This window comes from Populus euphratica, unplaced genomic scaffold (assembly GCF_000495115.2).
Source record: "Populus euphratica unplaced genomic scaffold, PopEup_1.0 scaffold215.1, whole genome shotgun sequence".
Lineage (NCBI taxonomy): Eukaryota > Viridiplantae > Streptophyta > Magnoliopsida > Malpighiales > Salicaceae > Populus > Populus euphratica.
Window position 1 is genome coordinate 71,290 of NW_011500098.1, and position 21,167 is coordinate 92,456.

Genomic DNA, 21,167 nt, shown 5'->3' on the forward strand with positions numbered 1-21,167 from the left:
TGTGTCAGTCTAGCTATACCTGGCTTTCTTTACGAACCCCTCTACGCTTGATAACAAGAGGTGTAAACGTGAATGACTAGACTGCGGTGCAAGTAACTTTGAACTCGGAAATCAGTCACCTTAATCCATAGTGTCGCTCAGTTTATAAAAGCACCAGATCATGCTAGCATGCATATGGCGCCAGATACAATAGTCAGTACGGAAAACTGAAGGCAGAATCATATTACAAGAGGCTAACATTGTTTTCATGTCAAGTCTGAGATTATTTACTGCTCATCCTATTGTTACAACAGCTGATTTTGGAATCCTTAGTTTATAGAGTGTGCTTTGTCGTCCTAGTTCTATCCTCCGTCTGTCTAAATACTTTAATTTGATTTACTTTAACAAATATCATTCTTATATATTTTTAATTAGAAATACTCTACATTGTATCACGACACACCATCAAACGTAATGCTCTCGGTCCGATAATAATGAATAAATAAAAAAAATTATATAAATATATATGATTAAAAAATAAAGATGAATATATACAATAACGATAATGAGTTATGTGATTTGTGTTTTGCCGTATGTTAAATATTTTTATCTTTTATAAAACAAAATTAACAAAATTATATAAGCATGTTTTTTAACACATTTATGTAGTTTAAAAAATTTAAGTACAAAACAAAAAGTTTATGTATACTTGTAATTAAATAAATAAAAAATTATGCATATTAATAGATAAATAAAAATTCATTAATGATATCTAAAATTAAAACTTGAGAAATCAAGAGACATATATAGATCAAGATATTTAATCTCGCAAGACATAGCAAGACATAATATTTACCTGTTTATATTTGCTACATTTTGTTTATTAAAATATTTCTTTTTTAAAAAATGCTGAAAAAAGGTATCAATAAAAAAAATTAGAAGAAAACAAATAATAACCTAGGAGTTTGACTTAATTTATTAAACTTGCTATCCAGATTATGAACTCAACTGAGATAATTCTTTTGTCTTAAACTTATACTTAATCTACATTCGCACACATATAAAAAAATTAGGGCAAAAAAAAAGGCTAAGCATTCTGGTTTATGGCCTAGCACACCTGGGTCATTAAGAAAAGTCTTTAGTGCATGGGTGAGCATTCAAACTCAAGCTTGTGTATTCTGGGATTGATTTTATTTTTAAAAGGGAGGTTGTTTGCCCCTTTTTTATTGGAAAAATTATGCAAATGACATGTTACATGTCAAAGCCAACAACGAGTCACCTGCGAGTCTAAATTTTGGTCACTATTATAATAGTTGGAAAATAAAAGGAAAACTATTTTTATTCAAAATCTCTAATTTTTAAATCATTCAACCCAAAAACATCTCAATAACATCATTGAAATAATCATATCTATTCATCAACTCAAAATACCAAAAATCAAAATCAATCTGGATTAGATTCTTCTTATTTAAGATCTATTTTTCAAACAACATTAAAGCTTTAAAAAAACACCAGCAAACATTTCTTATTTCATAGAATCCATGGACAAAAAAAATAATCTATTTTGTGAAACAAAAAAAATATAAATAAACTCTTGTACAAAACTGTTTTTTTTTAATTTTAAAAAATTTAAATTATATAATTTATGTTATTTTTAAATTTTTAAGAACTAAATATATTTTTTAAAAAAATCTTCAACACTCCACCCATGTTTGAAACTTTTTCAGTTCTGTTTCTCTTCTATTCGGTATTTTTAATCAAAAGTTAAACATGGTTAGTGTGTGTATATATTCAAATCAATTTATATATTAATTACGATTAAATCTTTTCTCCAAAATTTTTTAAATAAGGTATATCTCTCATCGATTCTGAATACTGATTCCACGTTTCGAATCCATGAAATTAATAAAAGAAAAAACCTTATTATCAACTCGACATGTCAAGACTTTCATGGTGACTTTATAAACAGAAAAATGTCAAAGAGTTGCCGACATTTATACAAAGCTATGGTTTGTCAAGAGGCAATGGCTCCCCACATTTGCAGAGTTCATCAACCATATCTTCCTCTTCTATTTCCTGAGATTCTTTCTCCACTGGTGGAGGTACCTTCTCAACATGCTGAGGCACAAGTGCATCGCGCCTACTTCTCTGCCTTGCGGTTCTCAACCGCACAATTGGGACATCATCCTGATCATCATCTACTCTAATAGTATCAACTATTCATCTTTTCCTCAGCATTTCCTAAAATAAAAGTTAGAGCACTTAATTCATGCTAGAACAATAACATGATAATTATCACAAAATTGTAGGAAAGCATATCTATCATAAGAAAGAAGACATGCCTGATGAGAATTCAAAATTTCAAAACCAACAAACAAGACAATACCGATCCTAATGCTCCACTTATTATGACATTAATTATACTATTATTATTTTTTTTAACCTAAAGCTCTGATACCAAGTTTGTCATGACCCGAATCCCAGATCCATGACCGACACATAGGCAAGGTTCCCCTCCAAGGTTCCATACCTATGCGAACTCAAACATACACACAAACTTATCATAACTCAATCAAAGTTTGACGCAGCATTAATAACAAAATCAACTTCATAATATAATTGAATTGTCTTAATACAAGAGTTAATATAATTTCATAGTTTTGGAGCACTAATTAAACATAAAGGAAAATGTACGAATTACAACCAAAAGAGCAGGTTCTGAAGGTCCAACAAAAGTGACCTGCTATCAAGCTATAAGCCTGAAAATGATAAATAATGAGACTGTGAGTTCAACAACTCAGTGAGTAGATAACGTTCAATATACACACACGAGATAATAAAACAATGAGAAATATATATATACAAGTATGACTTTAGGGTCTTATAAAAAGGTTTCTCAAATAGGTCATAACAAGAATATCATATGGTAAAATCGTCAGAAAATTAAAATGCAATGAGCATGAGGCTCCATACTGTGGGATGATTAGTCCACATAGGTTGGTGACTCCCCCGACCAACTAGGGTTCAGATATGATGTGCACAAAGACTAACACTACCCTGTTAGCATGAGTATTCTGACTGACATACCATAGGGTCATAATCATAATCAAACAGACATATTAATATCTCAAGGCTCAACTCATGATATCAACAAATGAGGAGTTATCAATTCAGAAGTCAATTTAAAATACATACTGGTTCATATCAAGAATTTGGATTCAACAAATGATCATGCTTATCATAACAAGGATAATAGTCAACATATATATTATCAAGAAGCATGATCCAATTCATATTAATAAATCAAATATTTATAATATTTCTCATGCATATGGAAAATTATTCACTCACCTAACTCGAAGCAAACAAAAGTCAAAAGCAGACACCGGAGAAAATCCTACCGCCGTCCCGCCGGTAGAATATCAGGATTATCTGAATATAAAGGAAACATATTCAAGAATGACTCAAAAGAACATATATTCTATTTAATACACTTAACTAAGGGTCTATTCCATAACCCTATATGTTTTTAGACTAAACTAGTTATTTTCCTAAAAACCCAAAAATTAACGGTTTTTCAGAAATCTAATCCAAAATAAAACAAATAAAAAAATTGGTAATAATTCACTAAATAACCCTCAATTATTCATCAAACCCATCTGAAAAAGCTAATATTACAGCTAGGGACTAATTTGTAATTTATCATATTTTTAAGGGTCAAATTGTAATTTTATCCATTTGGAGGACCAAACTAACATTATCATAAATCCATGACTATACTGAAATTCTGACCATAATCAATCCTCATTTCTATCCAGATCATCTCATTATACTCCAGGGACCATTCTGGAATTTTATCAAATTTTTAGGGTTAAATGGTAATTTTTGTCAAATTGAAGGACCGAATTGAAAGTGTTAAAATTTTATAACTATACAGGAATTCTGCCCATAATTTATCTTTTATTCTGTTCAGAATCTCGGAATAGGCTCCAGGGACCAATATGCAAATTTTCCAAAGTTTGGGGACTAAACTGTAATTTTCCAAAATTGAGGGACCAAATTGAATTTTCATCATCTTCAACCTCAAACCCAGAATTTTCACAGATTACCTATTGTTCTTTCCTTATTTCTAACATAATTTTACCATTCAAACAAAATCATAACTCAAAATCATCATCTTTCAATTCAATCTCTCAAAATCCACCAAATAATCCATTACCCATAACAATCAACCCATAACATTCAATTAATTCATCAATCAAACCCAAAACAAATTTTCAAAACCCTAACATTTATCAAAACCAAAATTAAAGCTTAATCAACATATATTTATATATAATCTTACCTTTAAACTTATTTCCTTCAACTCCTTTCCATTTTTCTTCTAATTTCCCTCTTTTCTCTTCTTCTTCTTTCTCCCTTCTCTCTCTTATCGATTCTCTCTCAAATTTCAGATCACTTCTTTTGTTTTTTATTTTACTTTCTATTTATATTTATCAAATTTTGTTGAATTATTACATTACCCCTCATTCATTTATTCCCACACTTTAAGCCATCAAGAGTTTTATTGTATTTTTCTACTCATTTATTCAAAACATCACATTTCTGGCCCGAGTGATTCATTAAAGCAAAACAATAGAAGCAGTACTTACAGTTGAGGGATTTGGAGATCGAGAGAGTGCATGCAGGCCTTCTTTGTAATGTTTTGAAAAACAAAAAGGAATAGGAAAAGGCAACAAAGCCCTTAAAGGCTTAGAAGTGAGTAAAATGAATAAGGAGTATTGTGGTAATTGAATAATAGTTGATAAATATAAATAGGAAGAAAAATAAAACAAAAGAACAAAAGAGAGAGCTGTATTTTTGAGAGCAAACGTAAGAGAGGGAGAAGGAAGAAGAAGAAGAGAAAAGAGGGGAAGAGAAGGGAAAGGAAAGAGATTGAGAGGAAATAACTTTAAAGGTAAGATTTAGGTTGTTAAATGTATAAATGTGTTGTTTGAAATTTAAATTTATGTTTTGATAAATATTAGGGTTTTGAAAATTTATGTTTTGGGTTAATTGATGAATTAATTTGAATGTTATAAGGTTGATTGTTGTGGGTAATTGATTAATTAGTTGATTTTGAGAGATTGTTGGTAAAGATGATGATGTTGAGTTATGATTTGTGTAAATTGTGAATTTTGAGTTGGAAGTCTGGAAAGAACAGTAGGTAATCTGTGAACAATTCTGGGTTTGAGGTTGAAGATGATGAAAATTCAATTTGGTCCCTCAATTTGTGGAAATTACAGTTTAGTCCCTAAACTTTGGGAAAACTATAATCTGACCCCTAATGGTATTTTGAGATTCTGGACAGTGTTATTATGAGGTTAAGGATGATGAATCTCAGTTTGATAATTGATTTAGAATATTTTCAGTTTGGTCCTTAAATTTAAGAAATTACAGTTTAGTCCCTAAACTTTGGGAAAATTATAATTTGACCCCTAATAGTATTTTGAGATTCTGTACAGTGTTATTATGAGGTTAAGGATGATGAATCTCAGTTTGATAATTGATTTGGAATATTTTCTGTTTGGTCCCTAAATTTAAGAATTTACATTTTAGTCCCTAAACTTTGGGAAAATTATAATCTGACCCCTCATGGTATTTTGAGATTCTGGACAGTGTTATTATGAGGTTAAGGATGATAAATCTCAGTTTGATAATTGATTTGGAATATTTTTAGTTTGGTCCCTAAATTTTGGGAATTTGCATTTTAGTCCCTAAAATTTATAAAAATTACTTTTAGGTCCCTAGTTTGTTCTGGACAGAATGAAGGATGGTTTATGGGTGAAATTTCAGTATGGTTATATATTTACAGTTTGGTCCAGTTTTGGTAAAATTATATTTTGGTCCCTATTTGGATAATTATCGTTTTAGTCCCTAAACCTAGGAGAGTAAACCTAGTTTTATTTTATGCATTGATATATTTTTTTTGAGTTGTTTTTTAGTATATTTCATATATTGTTGTAGGTTCTCCTAACGATCCTCAATAGGATTTTCGGGTCTTTCGTCTGACGTTCCTTTAGTTCTATATTTTCCGGGGTGGTCGTGGAGTTGGCGGGCGTGGCCAGCGGGGCCGTGGAGTAGGCAGTAGAGGTTTTGCGCCAACAAGTCAGAGACAGACACGAGTTTTTGCCATTACTCAACAGGATGCCCAGGCATCCAATACTGTTGTCTTAGGTACTCTCTTAATATGTTCCTTCGAGGTTAGAGTTTTATTTGACACGGGGGCAACTCATTCTTTCATCTCATCATACTTTGCTTTAAGGTTTACTAAACAACCTATTTTGTTAGAGAGTCCTTTGTGTGTGGCTATCCTTCCAAGCTGTATTCATGGAAGCAGAAGCAGAATTAAGTGCAGCCTCCATGTACTTCGTAGAAGCAACAGTTGCAGCTTTCTCCATTAGATTTCCCATGTTTCTAGCACTCTCAGCAGTCTTTTCTAAACTTTCCAGTTCATTCCTTGCCATGCGTTCCATTTCCACTTCAAACCTCCTAAATTCATCTATGGCATCTTCCATGACTGTATCAAGATAATCCTCAGCTTGTTGCATAGCCACTTCAGCTTGTTTGACTTCCATTTCTTGTTCAAGTTCCATTGCTGCCCATGAGTTGTATGCTTCTGTCTCAAAGAGTTTCATAAGGTTATCAATGGAGGAGGGATCGAAGTTTTTGTCTTGGCAAGCTTGGTTGGAGAGCAAGGTGAATTGGGAGAGGAGAGCTTCCATGTTTTGTTACTGTAACGCCTGAAAATATGAAAAATGATGCAGATCTAGCTACCAAAATAGCAAACCTTCCTTTAAGGTACATTACCAAAAAGTTTGCCCTAGTGGGTGGGGAATCTTGGAATCCTTTGAGCCCCTAATGTTTATTTCTTAGTTTCAAGCAATCAATCCTGACCATCCATTAAGTTCCTTTAACTTTCATGGTTAGATTCTTAACGTTCAGAGATCCATTTCAAGTTTCGAAAGTAGAATGATCTTTTTCCTTTGTGCACGGGGTAGGGTTACAGCAATGGATGACTTTTCTTATCTCATAATCCTTGTGTAGTGGACATAGGGTCCCCCTGCCTGCTTCACATCGTCAAAGAATCATCAATTTTCTTGTCCTTTCTTGTACTCCATGGCAAAGCAAACTTTATATATATATATATATATATAAAACAACAACAACAACAACTTCATTAACTTGATTATTGAATTTGAAGGGTAACTTAGTAAGATATGAGAAATTTAGGAAGCAGAATTGGGATCGAATAATTTGTTGGGATGTGCCACAAATACTAGAAAATTGATATAAAAAAAATATTGCTCAATGTTAATCATGGTTATTAAACAGATTAGTTCCGTACTTTAATGATTCAAGATCTAGTTTAGACTGAATTTAATTTGAATTGCTTGGAAAACTAATATGATTAAACTGGTGACTCAACAAGTAAACTTAATTACTTTCTGCTTAATTATCTTGTGTGTGTAATTAAAGAGAAGAAACTGCATAGCTATCGGCACTTTGCATCAAAGATGACGGTGCTGGTGGAAGCAAAGGTGGCAGCCCAGTGAAAGGTGATGCCCCCGCTAGAGTTGGAAGCCCTGGAAATAATATTGAACGCAACGGTGGCAGTACTACTACTATTATACGCAATGGTGGAAGAGGCGTTGGAGGCATTGGTACCAGCATCGTTCCTGATGGAGAAGAATGTACCATTTCGAAATTATGTTCAAAGCGGTGGTGGAGAACAGAACTACCATTGGAAAAGAATCATTCTTCTTCGCTGGAGAATAAGCCAGCACTCGGGGGTTCCAAGGCGTGTGAGACCGAACTGGAAAGATAGGCGGTGGCGATGGAAGTGATGAATGCAGTGGATGTGGTGGTCGTCATGGTGGGATTCGAGGGAAAGGGTGATGATTATCAATGATGGGAAATACGAGCAGTGAAATATATTTAATTTCATAAAACATTTTTTTGTTTTGTGCTCTGGCCCATCTCAAACTTCTAGAAATATGACATTAGAGTAGTTTTTTAAGTTACAGCAACTGATGAAGTTAGATTAGATAATTTAGGTGCCTTGATGGTAATGTCAGTAGCAGCAACAGGTGGTGTTAGAGCTGGAAATATTTTAACATCACTGGATCCACATTGGCTCTTGTACTAATGGGAATTAAGTTACAATTTTATTATTTATCTAAGGTCATGATCATTAACCTTAACCCCAGTGTAGATGCTGATAAACGAACCTGTCATTGAAAAACAGGACACCCCTCCACCTGAATGCCAGGGGCGGTAGGACAAGTTGCCAAGGGACAATGATCACAAACCTCCAAGCCCCACCAGGTTGGTCCATTAATGTTCTTCAACTCTAATGTAAAAAAGAGGAGAATTGCTAAGAAAGCAACTCCAGCATCTAATCCTGCTGATAGGATGTAGTTCTGCCTAACCCACCATCCTCTATATCTGTTGTAGACAACCAAGTTGAAGAAAATGCCTACAGCATACCAGCACATGTAGTTCACAGCCTTGACTGCTGGCATACCTCCTGTGCCGCTTAAGATAATAGGCACATTAACGTACTTGATCCATGTCTTTTCGGGGAACTTGAGGGAGAGTATCCACACTGGCACTGGTGCAAGAAATCCAATGAGAAAGAAATAGTTCATCTTAGAGTACAAACCAAGACGTCCAAACATTCGCATCATCTCCCGGGCATGTCCATGGGCTTCCTACTGGCAGTTTTGATGGATGGCTGAGAGGAACGAGATTGCTTGTGACATGCTAGTGTAGCCATAGTTCTTGAAAGTAACATTTGCAAGGGGCTTCCCCGGATACATGTAACCGATTATTAGCTCAGTGAGAATGTTGATTCCCGGGACCTGCACAACCATTTTGACATTAATATAGGCTCAAGTAACACAAACAGGTTGGAAACTTAGTCTTCCAGGATCATACCTGGTTTGTAGTTGCTGCAAGAACACCAACTGGAAGGGTGAACATGAGAGTCAAGCCAATCGCCAGTAGGACACCCCAGTAAGGAAGTTGTAACTGTCCACCAAAGCCTTCACAAGTAAGCAAGGCTAATCCATTAACTACAATCAAGAGTGAATAAAACCACCATTGAGGGACAGCTTCATAATTTTTCTTCATTATTCTACTGTGGACATCAGCGTACTTGTCTTGATATGCTGTTTTTGATTGATGCCAAATTTCTCTGCAAACAGAAAGATAGGCTAATCAGACATAATAATAGGTTATCTGTTGATGGAATGCAGATTAGCATCATAAAAAAACTAAGAATCTGTTGATAAATACCTTCCATGGAAAAGTGCTACATGAGTTAAGGCAGCAGCCAATATAGCAAAGCTAATACCGTAGGTGTAAACGAAGAAGATACTTAGGTTGACTTTGCTGTAGCCATCATATCCTGGTTTACTTAATTCAAGGGTTGTCTCATTTAGAACTCTTGAAACATCGTAGGGTTGTCCATTAGCATCGAAAACATGTGAAGAGAAAATGGGAAAACGTTTGGCACCATATGAGTTGGTCCAGTAAGCTATGGGGATTACGATGTAGAGAATTATGATATAGCCAAATAAATTGTTGATAATAGCAAATCCTCGAGTGGCCAAGGGAGATCCTAGGAAACCAGCTATGGTAGACCGATCGATGGCGAAAGAGCCAACGCCTAGGCCATGAAGACCTGAGCCAACTTGTTGGGCAGTGACTGAATCCTTCCATATCCAACAGGCAATGGAAAGAGCAGTCATAGATTGGAAGAGATAGCCGGGGACTATATAGTATGCGAAGCTTGATACAAGGACCACGAGGAAGAACTGCAGCCTCGTTAGGCCTCCCTTACGCCTGATCTCAACTTCATGCAATGCCCTGGAGGATTCGAAAGAAAAACGAATTAGAGAAGAGAAAAGAGGAGATCCTAATCATAAACTGATAGAAAATGGGGTTGCTGGAGACACCTGAAGAGGGAAACTTGAACCAGAATGGAAGGCCACCACATGTAAGGGGAATCAACAAGGAACTTCCTGAAAAGTCCAGCCCATCCATATCCTAACAACTGAATGTTTCAACAAAATTGGAAGTAAGCATGTTTTATTAAGCATATTGAAGAAAGAGCAAAGCATTAATCAATACTCCCCAAGTCATCACCTGCATTTTATTTTCACCTCAAGAAAAAAATTGCTGTGGAGTTTAGGAGAGGTTCATCTGAGTCGTCTGCGTTAACAACATAGCTGGTACTGCATCTATATGACCATGATAAAATGCCTTCACGATGGTGATAATAGCCACCGCAGCTGCCGGACTTGATCCAGAATTTGCAAATATGGTGATCAGAACATGTTCTTTTAAGTTGAAAGGCCCTGGATTCATTGAAAATGACCATTTCGTTTTGGGAATACGAATACATTTGTTTGGTAAAACTGCTTCCATAAGCTTTCCTATTGGTATTGCAGCAATCTGAGCTGCAACTGATGATAAGTAGAGTACATTTTGACGATAACCAAAGAACTGATTCGCAAATGCCAGAAGAGCACAACATGTGATCCCCAAAACCCATGTCCGAAACGTCAAGCATGGTAATGTTGGATCATCTGTAACCGGAACTGTGAGCCTGACTTGCTCGATTGGTGAATCATTTACCTTTTCTGCAGAAAATTTTGTTTTCACAAACAAAAAAGAGTCGGCACTGGTTGATCAGCGACGATAGTTATTAGATAGTGAAATTATTAGATAGGCACGCATTGCTCAATTTTGTTAAAAAATTATTAACGATGCTCAACAACAATAGCCATGACCGTAATCTAACACGAGGAAAGTTCACATTTAGCAATGTATAATGTTAGAAAATAGTATAAATTATATTTTGTATCTCATTTAAGCTAGCTTTTGAGTTGAGCTTTTTTTTGGTATAGTATTAGAGTGATGTTGACTAAATTACCATGAGTTTGAAATCAACATCGATTCCAGGTAATAATGTGGACTGGTACAAGTTTTATGTCTATAAAACTTTTATTTTTTGACATGATGGTGATTGAAACCACGATTTGAAACTATGTAAGTGTACATATGCATCGACTTCTCGTGAACTTGTTCAATGCTTACACCTCATAGCTATACACAGATAAGAATGAGAGGTTCTTATGGTATGATGACTCTGATATCTTGACTGAGCAATGACATTTGTATACAGCTAAACTGAATTAATATGCATTGCAAGGACATAGAATCGCAGGCAAACTTATAATTAACATGCATAAGCTGTGAAAAGAAAGTGAGCAGACTGAATTATTTACCTGTCTCATCAAGCATCCTGACCTTGGTCGGAAGACAAATCCCATTACCATTGCTCTCTACATGCTCCATGCTTCAATGCTTGCACTACTTAAACTGGACTCTGATGAAAGTTCCAACAACAGAAGTTTCTATATACACGATTCCTTGGCTTCATATTTGTACTCATTCTTTGGTGTCATGATATCTCTTTGTTTCTGTTCTGAGACGCGAGGACAATCCAAGCAGAGAATGTTAAATCTGATTCTTGGAACCTCATATAGTTGGCAGCTAGCGGCAGTCAAGATTCCATTTCCTATTTACAAGGCATGGACAAATATTATCATGGGGCATAGCCACAACGTCAAGTGAAACTCTTTAACATAATTCCAAACAAGCTTTGTGTCCCCAAAAATTTACTAACAAGGGAAAAATCTCTTGGTATGCCAAGGAGCAGAAGCAAACAAGGCCTGTATGCTCTGCCACTTCTTATCCTACCCTACCCTACCCTGCCCCATCTTCTCCTCAACTAATTTAGCTTATGTGTAGAGACTGTAATGCAGTAATGCCATGGTGAAAAGCCCCATAAAAGAGGAGTGCGTGCTACTTGCTCGCCATGCAATTAACCTGCTAATTTCATTTGGCAGGTGACCCACCGTTGCTTAGGCCAGGACATTTTTTTCAACACTGGCATGGTCTTACCTTTTTGACATGGCACACATTGTTTGGTAAGAAGAAACCAGTTGCAGTTGAATTAACGTCTATTTTTGATGTCGAGAAAAGGAATCTAAGGATATCGAAGAAGCCAGCATGCAAAAACACACCTCAAGCAGTAGCAGTCAACGTAATAATCTACCATCACAGAGCATATATATAATGGACGGCAAAACTGCAAGTGTACAATCCATATAGAAACAATAATGATATTGTCCTAACAATTTATATACATGAAAGGTGGCAAGACAAATTGAGAGACAACAGAAATGAAGCTCCAACAAGTTTCTGTCACCACGGTTGAGAAAGGTAAATACATGGCTGGCCTATTAATGCCACCCATAAGTTGCTCCTACCCCTCGTTTCGAGTTGTGTCCGAGTCGAGGATACGAGAAAAGGTGATAAAGAAATGAATATAGGTTGCTTTCAAGTCCCATCGATCCACTGTTCGTTTGCATGCATTAAGCCTTACCCATCACAATTTTTTAAATGTATATTTTGAATATATATGTTCCATGACGGAATACAAAATCCCTTTAAAATTTGAAACATACATTTAATAAAACCAACCAAGGTTTTGATGCATCAATATTATCAAAATGTTTTTTTCTTTTATCAAATACCAAGTCAGGAATATGAGAGATTAAGACACTTGATCTTGTTGCATGTTGCAATCAAAGTTTTATTTATTTATTTACATGATGATATTTTTTTATAAATAATAATAATAATAATTTTTTTAAACAAAATAATTTGCTAGTATAAACTCTCATTTTCTTATTAAAATGTCACCTCTATACATTTTTTTTGTGCTATGTCATTTATTAATAAAAATCAAAAGCAATTACCACTTATATTAAAAAATATCTTGGATGTTTTAAAATAAGAATAAAAAAGATATTTTTGAGATTCATGTTTACCCAGCAGATTCAAGGTTCAATTTAAAATCCAATCCAAACTAATCTAGGCATTTAAATAAAAATTGCTAGAGCATTGTTTTCTCTTTTCTTCTTTTTATCATTACTTTTTTTTAAACACCAAGAAAATCAATTTTGAAATTAAAGTTTTGCTTCCAAAAAGGGTTGAAGAACAAATAAGTAGCTCCCTAATGACATACATTTAATAAAACCAACCAAGGTTTTTATACATCAATATTATTAAAATGTTGTTTTCTTTTACCAAATACCAAGTAATGAATATTAAAGATTAAGACACTTGATCTTGTTTTGTAGCCATCAAGGTGTTATTTGTTTATTTACATGATGATATTTTTTTTATAAATAAGAATAATAATAATTTAATTTTTTTAAAACAAAATAATTTGCTAGTATAAACCCTCCTTTTCTTATTAATATATGTCACCTCAATATTATTTTTTTGTTCTATGCCATTTATTTAATAAAAATTAAAAGCAATTACCACTTATATTAAAAAAAACCTTGGATGCTTTAAAATAACAATAAGAAAGATATTTGTAAAAAATTACTAGAGCATTATTTTTTCTCTAAAAACACTAAGGTTAGGATTTGATTATGGAAGGATTTAAGAAGAGTTTAGAGTTTTTATTTTTATTTGATGATTGAATGATTTAAGAGTTTTAATTGATGTTTTAAGGTGTTAGTTAGATTAAAACGAATTCATTGAATGTTTAGAACTTTGGATCTTGAAAAACAGATTTATTGTTTTCAGGTTTTGTAAATATAAAGAATTGACAGATCAGGATTTTGGCAATATAACAAAAAAGTACAAGGACCAGTTTTATTGTTTTTTAATTTTATATAATTGGGCTGGTTTTTTTTTTCTTATTTAATTTTGATCTCTTAACTTTTATATTGTAAAAACAATAAAATCAAATAAATTTTTGAAAAATCAATAACCAACCCAATGATATTTTGTCAAGTATGTGATATGTCTATAGAAAGTGATGAACAAATCACTAAGACTAGTTATAAGTAAACGTAATATTAAATAATATTAAAAGACTAATAGAAAAAGATTAAAAATATATATTAAAAAAATTGGAAGACGAAAAAATAAAAAAAGCATTGTACCTGCGAATCATGCTATTTGTGAAGACCTACAAGGAAATCAACAAATCTTCTAGGTTCTTTGTAATAAAGAATACATTTTTACATATTTGAGTTCATGACAGCAAATGTTTGTGAAAAAACTCGATATTATGGGGACCTAGCTACTAGTTCAGTCCACGAACCTTTGTCTCACACGCTTGATTTATTTATTTATTTCTTTCTTTCTTTTCTTTGCTCAACTTGCTAGAAATTCCAAGGTGCCCTGAGGTGAGGTGATGTGAAAAAAAAAAAAAAAAACTTAAAAAAAGAGTTGATTACTAGATAGCTATGTCAACTCGAGTTTGACCTTAACCTTAACCCCAGTAGAGATGCTGATAAAGGAACCTGTCATTGAAAAACAGGACATCCCTCCACCTGAATGCCAGGGGCTGTAGGACAAGTTGCCAAGGGACAATGATCAGAAACCTCCAAGCCCCAGCACGTTGGTCCATTAATGTTCTTCATCTGTAATGTAAAAAAGAGCAGAACGGCTGAGAAAGCAACTCCAGCATCTAATCCTGCTGATAGGATGTAGTTGTGCCTAACCCACCATCCTCTATATCTGTTGTAGACAACCGAGTTGAAGACAATGCCTACAGAAAGCTTGCACATTTAGTTCACAGCCTTGACTGCTGGCATACCTCCTGTGCCGCTTAAGATAATAGGCACGTTAATGTACTTGATCCATGTCTTCTCCGGGAATTTGAGAGAGAGTATCCACACTGGCACCGGCGCAAGAAGGCCAATGAGAAAGAAATAGTTCATCCTAGAGTACAAACCAAGGCGTCCAAACATTCGCATCGGTCCAACCACACCCCAAATGACAGAGGCATTGTAGAATACATCGACTCCGGGACATGTCCATTGGCTTCCTTCTGGCAGTTTTGATGGATCGCAGATGTTTTCCACCGAGGTAAGGAGCCACTAACCCGTGCCGAAGTAGACTGAAGATGAAATTAAAGTCCCTACTATCTGTTATTGACATAACATCAATGGTATTAATTCTAAAGTGGGCTTCCAGTATATTACATTAGGCTATGATTGCCTGATTTGATTTTAAATTGATACCTGGACAACAAACATGGACTTGGGGGGAATTTTCATATAATGTCCCAGCTTGAAGTCTGAGAGGAACGAGATTGCTTGTGACATGCTAGTGTAGCCATAGTTCTTGAAAGTAACATTTGCAAGGAGTCTCCCCGGATACATGTAACCGATTATTAGCTCGGTGATAACGTTGAGTTCTGGTTGCTGCACAACAATTTCGACATTAATAGGAGGACAATTAACACGAGCAGGTTAGAAACCTAGTCTGCCAAGATCATACCTGGTTTGTAGTTGCTGCAAGAACACCGACTGGAAGGGTGAACATGAGAGCCAAGCCAACTGCCAGTAGGACACCCCAGTAAGGAAGTTGCAACTGTTTACCAAAGCCTTCACAACTAAGCAAGGTTAGTGCAACTACTATGATCAAGAGGGAGTAAAACCACCATTGAGGGACAGCTTCGTAATTCTTCTTCATTATTCTAGTGTGGACATTAGCGTACTTGTCTTGATATGCTGCTTTTGTTTGATGCCAAATTTCTCTGCAAACAGAAGGACAAGGTAATCAGACAAATAATGATATGTTATGATATCTATTGACGGAATGAGATTAGCGTCATAAAAAACCTCAGAATCTGTTGATAAATACCTTCCATGGAAAAGTGCCACATGAGTTAATGCAGCAGCCAATATGGCAAAGTTAAGACCATAGTTGTAAACGAAGAAGATACTTAGGTTGACTTTGCTGTAGCCATCATATCCTGGTTGAGTGAATTTGAGGGTTGTCTCATTTAGAACTCTTGAAACATCGTAGGGTTGTCCATAAGCATCGAAAACATGTGAAGAGGAAATGGGAAAACTTTTGGCACCATATGAGTTGGTCCAGTAAGCTATGGGGATTACGATGTAGAGAATTATAATATAACCAAACAGTTTGTTGATAATAGCAAATCCTCGAGTGGCCAAGGGAGATCCTAGGAAACCAGCTACCGTTGACCAATCAATGGCGAAAGAGCTAACGCCCAGGCCATGAAGACCTGAACCAATTTGTTGGGCAGTGACCGAATCCTTCCATAACCAACAGATAGAGGAAAGAGCAGTTATAGATTGGAAGAGGTAGCCGGGGACTATATAGTATGCGAAGCTTGATACAAGGACCACGAGGAAGAACTGCAGCCTCGTTAGGCCTCCCTTACGCCTGATCTCAACTTCATGCAATGCCCTGGAGGATTCGAAAGAAAAACGAATTAGAGAAGAGAAAAGAGGAGATACTTATCATAAACTGATAGAAAATGGGGTTGCTGGAGACACCTGAAGAGGGAAACTTGAACCAGAATGGAAGGCCACCACATGTAAGGGGAATCAACAAGGAACTTCCTGAAAAGTCCAGCCCATCCATATCCTAACAACTGAATGTCTATTTATAGGCATTTATGGAGGCTCTTTTTCAACAAAAGAGGCTGGCCACACCCGCCCCTCTTCAAAAGAGCAAAGCATTAATCAATACTCTCTAAGTCATCACCTGCATTTTATTTTCACCTCAAGAAAAAAATTGCTGTGGAGTTTAGGAGAGGTTCACCTGAGTCGTCTGCGTTAACAACATAGCTGGTACTGCATCTATATGACCATGATAAAATGCCTTCACGATGGTGACAATAGCCACCGCAGCTGCCGGACTTGATCCAGAATTTGCAAATATGGTGATCAGAACATGTTCTTTTAAGTTGAAAGGCCCTGGATTCAATGAAAGTGCCCATTTAGTTCGGGGAAACCGAATAAATTTGCTCGGTAAAACTGATTCCATAAGCCTTCCTATTGGCAGTACAGCAATCTGAGCTGAAACTGATGTTACATAGAGTATATTTTGACGGTAACCAAAGAACTGATTCACAAATGCTAGAAGAGCACAACATGTGATCCCCAAAACCCATGTTCGAAATGTTAAGCATGGTAATGCTGGATCATCTGTAATCGGCACTGTCAGCTTGACTTGCTCGATTAGTGAATCGTTTACCTCTTCTGCAGAAAATCATGTTTTAACAAAGACAAAAGGAGTCAGCAATCGTTGATTAGCGACGATAGTTATTAGATAGTGAAATTATTAGAGTCATGGATTGCTAAATTTTGTTAAATAATTATTAACGATGCACAACAACAATAGCCATGATCGTAATTTAATCCTCGGATAATTCACATTCAGCAATGTGCAAAGTCAAGTATAAATTGTTAGGAGTTTGAAAATCACTCGGTACAACTTTCCAGTTTAAAAACTTTTTCTAAAAGAGTTTTATTAACGATGCACAACAACAATAGCCATTTTAAATAATATAAAATTATTTTTAAATCTTTATTTAACGACTTAAGCTTTTAAATTTATATGATTGTTTGATAAAATATTAAAATTTTATTAATAATATCATTAAACTTTTAAATTTCACTATCTTCATAAGGCTTTATTTAATAATTTAATATTTTGGATTGAGATGCTTTTTAAATTTATGGTATGATTATTCTGATATACTCAGCGATGATTGTTTTTTTTTTGTACAGCTAACTGAAGTAATATGCATGCATAGAATCGCAGGCAAAAACTTCTTACACAGACCATGTTCGGGTTCTGAATTCCTCACTGGACAAAAGAATGTTAAATTTAAGGGTGCAAACCATTCATGAGTAAATTCCTAAGCTTCTATCCTATCTGTTCATATTCAAAGAGTAATCTAGAAACTCTTTCAGGACTAACTGCTGCAGTTCAGGCAGTGATTTAGTGTCAGCTACTGTGCAATCCTTAGGAAGTGCAACTACAAGAGATCGATGAATCATTAAAATCGCAGACTTATAATTAACCTGCATTAGCTATGAAAAGAAAGTGAGTACACTGAATTATTTACCCATCTCATCAAGAATCTTGGCCTTGGTCGAAAGACGAGTCCCATTACCATTAGTCTCTTCATGCTCCATGCTCCTATACTTGCACTACCTAAAACTATAATGTGGTGAGACTTCTAACAACAGAAGTTTTCAATATATACGGTTCCCTGGCTTCGTGATTGCTCTTCGTTTCTGACGAAAAATCCAAGCAGGGAACGTTAGATCTGATTCTTGGAACCTCCTAGTTGGAGGAAAGAATCAGTGAGGATTCCATTTCCCATTTACAGGGCATGGAAAGTTATTATCATGGGGCATAGCCAGTGAAAGGATGAGCTCTTTGCATTGGTGAAACATAAGAAAAGAAGATGATGCACCAATGTTTTCTTTTTTTTCTACCTTACATTTATTATTCATAAGATCTTTTCTATGGTTTTAGCAAGTTCCTATTAATCATAACGTCAAGTAACATTCTGTAACATAATTCCAAGCAAACTTTGCATCCCAAAAAGTCCACTAATAATTGAAAAATCTTCTGGAATACCAATTAAGGAGGAGGAGCAAACACGAGCTGTATACTCTGCCACCTCTGACCCTACCCTACCCTATCTTTTCCTCAACTACTTGCTCATCATGCAAATCATCTGCTAATGTCATTTGGTAGGTGACCCATCTTTGCTTAGGAAAGGCATTATTTTCACACTGGCATTAATTATCCATCAGAATGCTCACCTTGAAGTCACAGTGCACACACCTCTTGGGCATGTCTATCTATCTATCTCTTTAGACAATTTTCGTACGTAAAAAGGATCACATGAGAGACATGTCTTGAAGACAAGCTTTTTTCTTTTTAAGATTTGCCATGAGAATAGGAAGCGTTGTAAGGAAAGTGTGTGTATTTTCTTCTGTATTTTTGTTTACCAATGAATGTAGATCCAAATTCTCAAGAAGAAATTGACTGCATGTGTAGTTCTATATTGAGAAGTAGGAAAATCGAAGGTGTGTTTGTATACATAAACGACGAGATATGACTACGGCAAATTTGTGAATTAATATTTAATTGGCTTTACTTTGGCATTACAAATATTAATATTTGTATTGGGACAATAAAAAAAACCTTTTTCTCTTATATAAAAAACTACTTCATTCCAGGCTTTTAGAGGGTGAACTCTCATGTCAACTTAATTTATATCCCATACTACATGCTGCATGATGTATTTTTATTTCTTTCGTTCCTAATTGGATTAAATTACTAGAAATACAAAGGCGTCCCAAGGTGATCACACCATAAATCATTAGTGCTAAGTCATAATCCCATAGAGTTATGAAGCCATACTCACATTTGATGAGCATATATATATATATATAAGGCAATGGTGTTCGTGAGAGAGTTTCTAAATTTTAAATTTTCTTTTTTATAATTAAAATTGATGATAATCAATGAACAACTCGTTTGAATATCTTGTTGTGCCCGTAAAATAAGAAATGGAGAACTAATTATGATGGATAAAACCCTAGTAGGAGCTTCAATTCTGTACTTATAAAAAAAGAAAAACAAAAGAGACATAAATATATAATTTGATTATAAAAACCAAGACGGAAACATACAAATATATAAAAATATTAATTTGTAGTATAATTTTATAAAGAATTTTTATTTTTTTCAGAACATGTTCTTTTCAATGATATAAACCCTAGCGTTAATGTGTATATTATATAGTTTTTTTTGGTTAATTACTTAGCAAATTTGTGTCAAATGAAAATAGTAATTTTAACATGCAAAACTAGCCTACTTGCATATCCCCTTGGACATGCTTTTGCAACTTCATGAACCCAAAAGTAAATGATTTGTGAAATCCAACTCTATGTCGGAAAAGGAAAAGGGCCTGCCTGAATTTGGACATGGGGGCTTCTAAACATGTCAAGGGCTCAATAGGCTTTGCTCTTATCTTCAATTATTGATCACAGGATAGTGATTTGATTTGTGGTCTCCTCTCGCTGCAAGCTGCTAACCAGCCCTCTTTATCTCATCTCATATGTGCCCCTCCCCTCCCCTCCCCTCCCTATGATTCTAGCATGCATGCCCCTACACTCGCAATACTTCTGCCTCTTCTTTGTATGGAAAACTGTCTATTTCTTATTAATTTTTCCACATTCATGTACTGAACTTCGCCGCTCATAATCCACATGCACCTGTATATGCTGCTTGTATTTTATGCTGAAGTGATCAGTACTCCTTAATTCCTAACGAGAAAAAGGAATAATTATGGGTACTGCTTAATAGTTATTTGTGTGCACTAATTAAAAAGTCATTCTATTCTTAATATATATATCTATAAATATAAATATATATATATATATATATATAAAGAGAGAGAGAGAGAGAGAGAGAGAGACATGTCTTCAACATCAATATTCCATTAATGAAAAATATTAGATCATCATGTTTGTTTTTGCAATGCTTAAAACGCAACAAATTAGAACATCAAGTATTTAATACGTTAATTTATTACAACGCTACACCACAAAAACAATCGAGCAGCAAACGGCCAGCATGTATACTTTATTAGGATATATATAGATGGTTATGCAAGCTTTAGATTAGATAGTGCATGTGAGCGCATCAAACGGCGAGCATCTGTATATGCTCCCTTGCAAAATACAAATGCAGATAACATTAACAATTGTTTCAGCTAGCTTTGCCCTCATTAATCTGTCAGGCAAAAACATGATCAATATACATTGCTTTTACACCACCAAGATATTCTTGTCACAAGCGGTGGAGATCATCCAATTAATGTCATTTAGTGGACCCATTCTTCACACGAAAGACACTTGTCAGGATCTCAATGCCCAGTACTGATCATCAGTATCGGCATCAAACCTCATATATATGAACGTTTGTGTGTGTACATAACGGCCAGTAGTTGTAAGATAATTTAATCGAAACTAGGACAACAGCCACTGCCACTGCATTCATAAAACTGCCAGTTTTTTGGTTCAAAAACTATTTAACTATACATATATCATACATAGAGAGAAGAGGAGGTGCATGTGCCAGCTATGGCCTCGCTCCTCTATGCATATGCATGAATGGAGAATGTTGGGAATTCCGACCGGTGATGTACTGATATTTGCTCATAGGAGGGCCAAGCACACTGACACAATATTTAACGTGGT

General features: G+C 35.0%; 2 protein-coding genes, 1 long non-coding RNA gene and 1 pseudogene across 3 annotated transcripts; 1 reads left to right on the forward strand and 3 right to left on the reverse strand.

Annotated features, from left to right (window-relative positions):
- The first annotated feature begins 4,742 nt into the window (after positions 1-4,742).
- Positions 4,743-6,057, forward strand: LOC105109339 (uncharacterized). Its single transcript, XR_839229.1, has 2 exons — positions 4,743-4,936; positions 5,986-6,057. It is a non-coding gene; the product is annotated as an uncharacterized LOC105109339 (long non-coding RNA).
- Positions 6,058-6,305: 248 nt separating this feature from the next.
- Positions 6,306-6,944, reverse strand: LOC105109397 (uncharacterized). Its single transcript, XM_011004111.1, has one exon. The coding sequence runs from the start codon at positions 6,741-6,743 to the stop codon at positions 6,306-6,308; it is 438 nt and encodes a 145-aa protein (XP_011002413.1). The 5' UTR covers positions 6,744-6,944.
- A 1,268-nt stretch (positions 6,945-8,212) lies between these two features.
- LOC105109398 (oligopeptide transporter 1-like) lies at positions 8,213-11,385 on the reverse strand. Its single transcript, XM_011004112.1, has 7 exons — positions 11,316-11,385; positions 10,232-10,667; positions 9,981-10,082; positions 9,319-9,891; positions 8,959-9,217; positions 8,757-8,882; positions 8,213-8,708 (listed from the first exon to the last, which is right to left on the reverse strand). The coding sequence occupies exons 1-7, from the start codon at positions 11,383-11,385 to the stop codon at positions 8,253-8,255; spliced, it is 2,022 nt and encodes a 673-aa protein (XP_011002414.1). The 3' UTR covers positions 8,213-8,252.
- A 3,003-nt stretch (positions 11,386-14,388) lies between these two features.
- On the reverse strand, positions 14,389-18,080 carry LOC105109399 (oligopeptide transporter 1-like; annotated as a pseudogene).
- Positions 18,081-21,167: the final 3,087 nt, after the last annotated feature.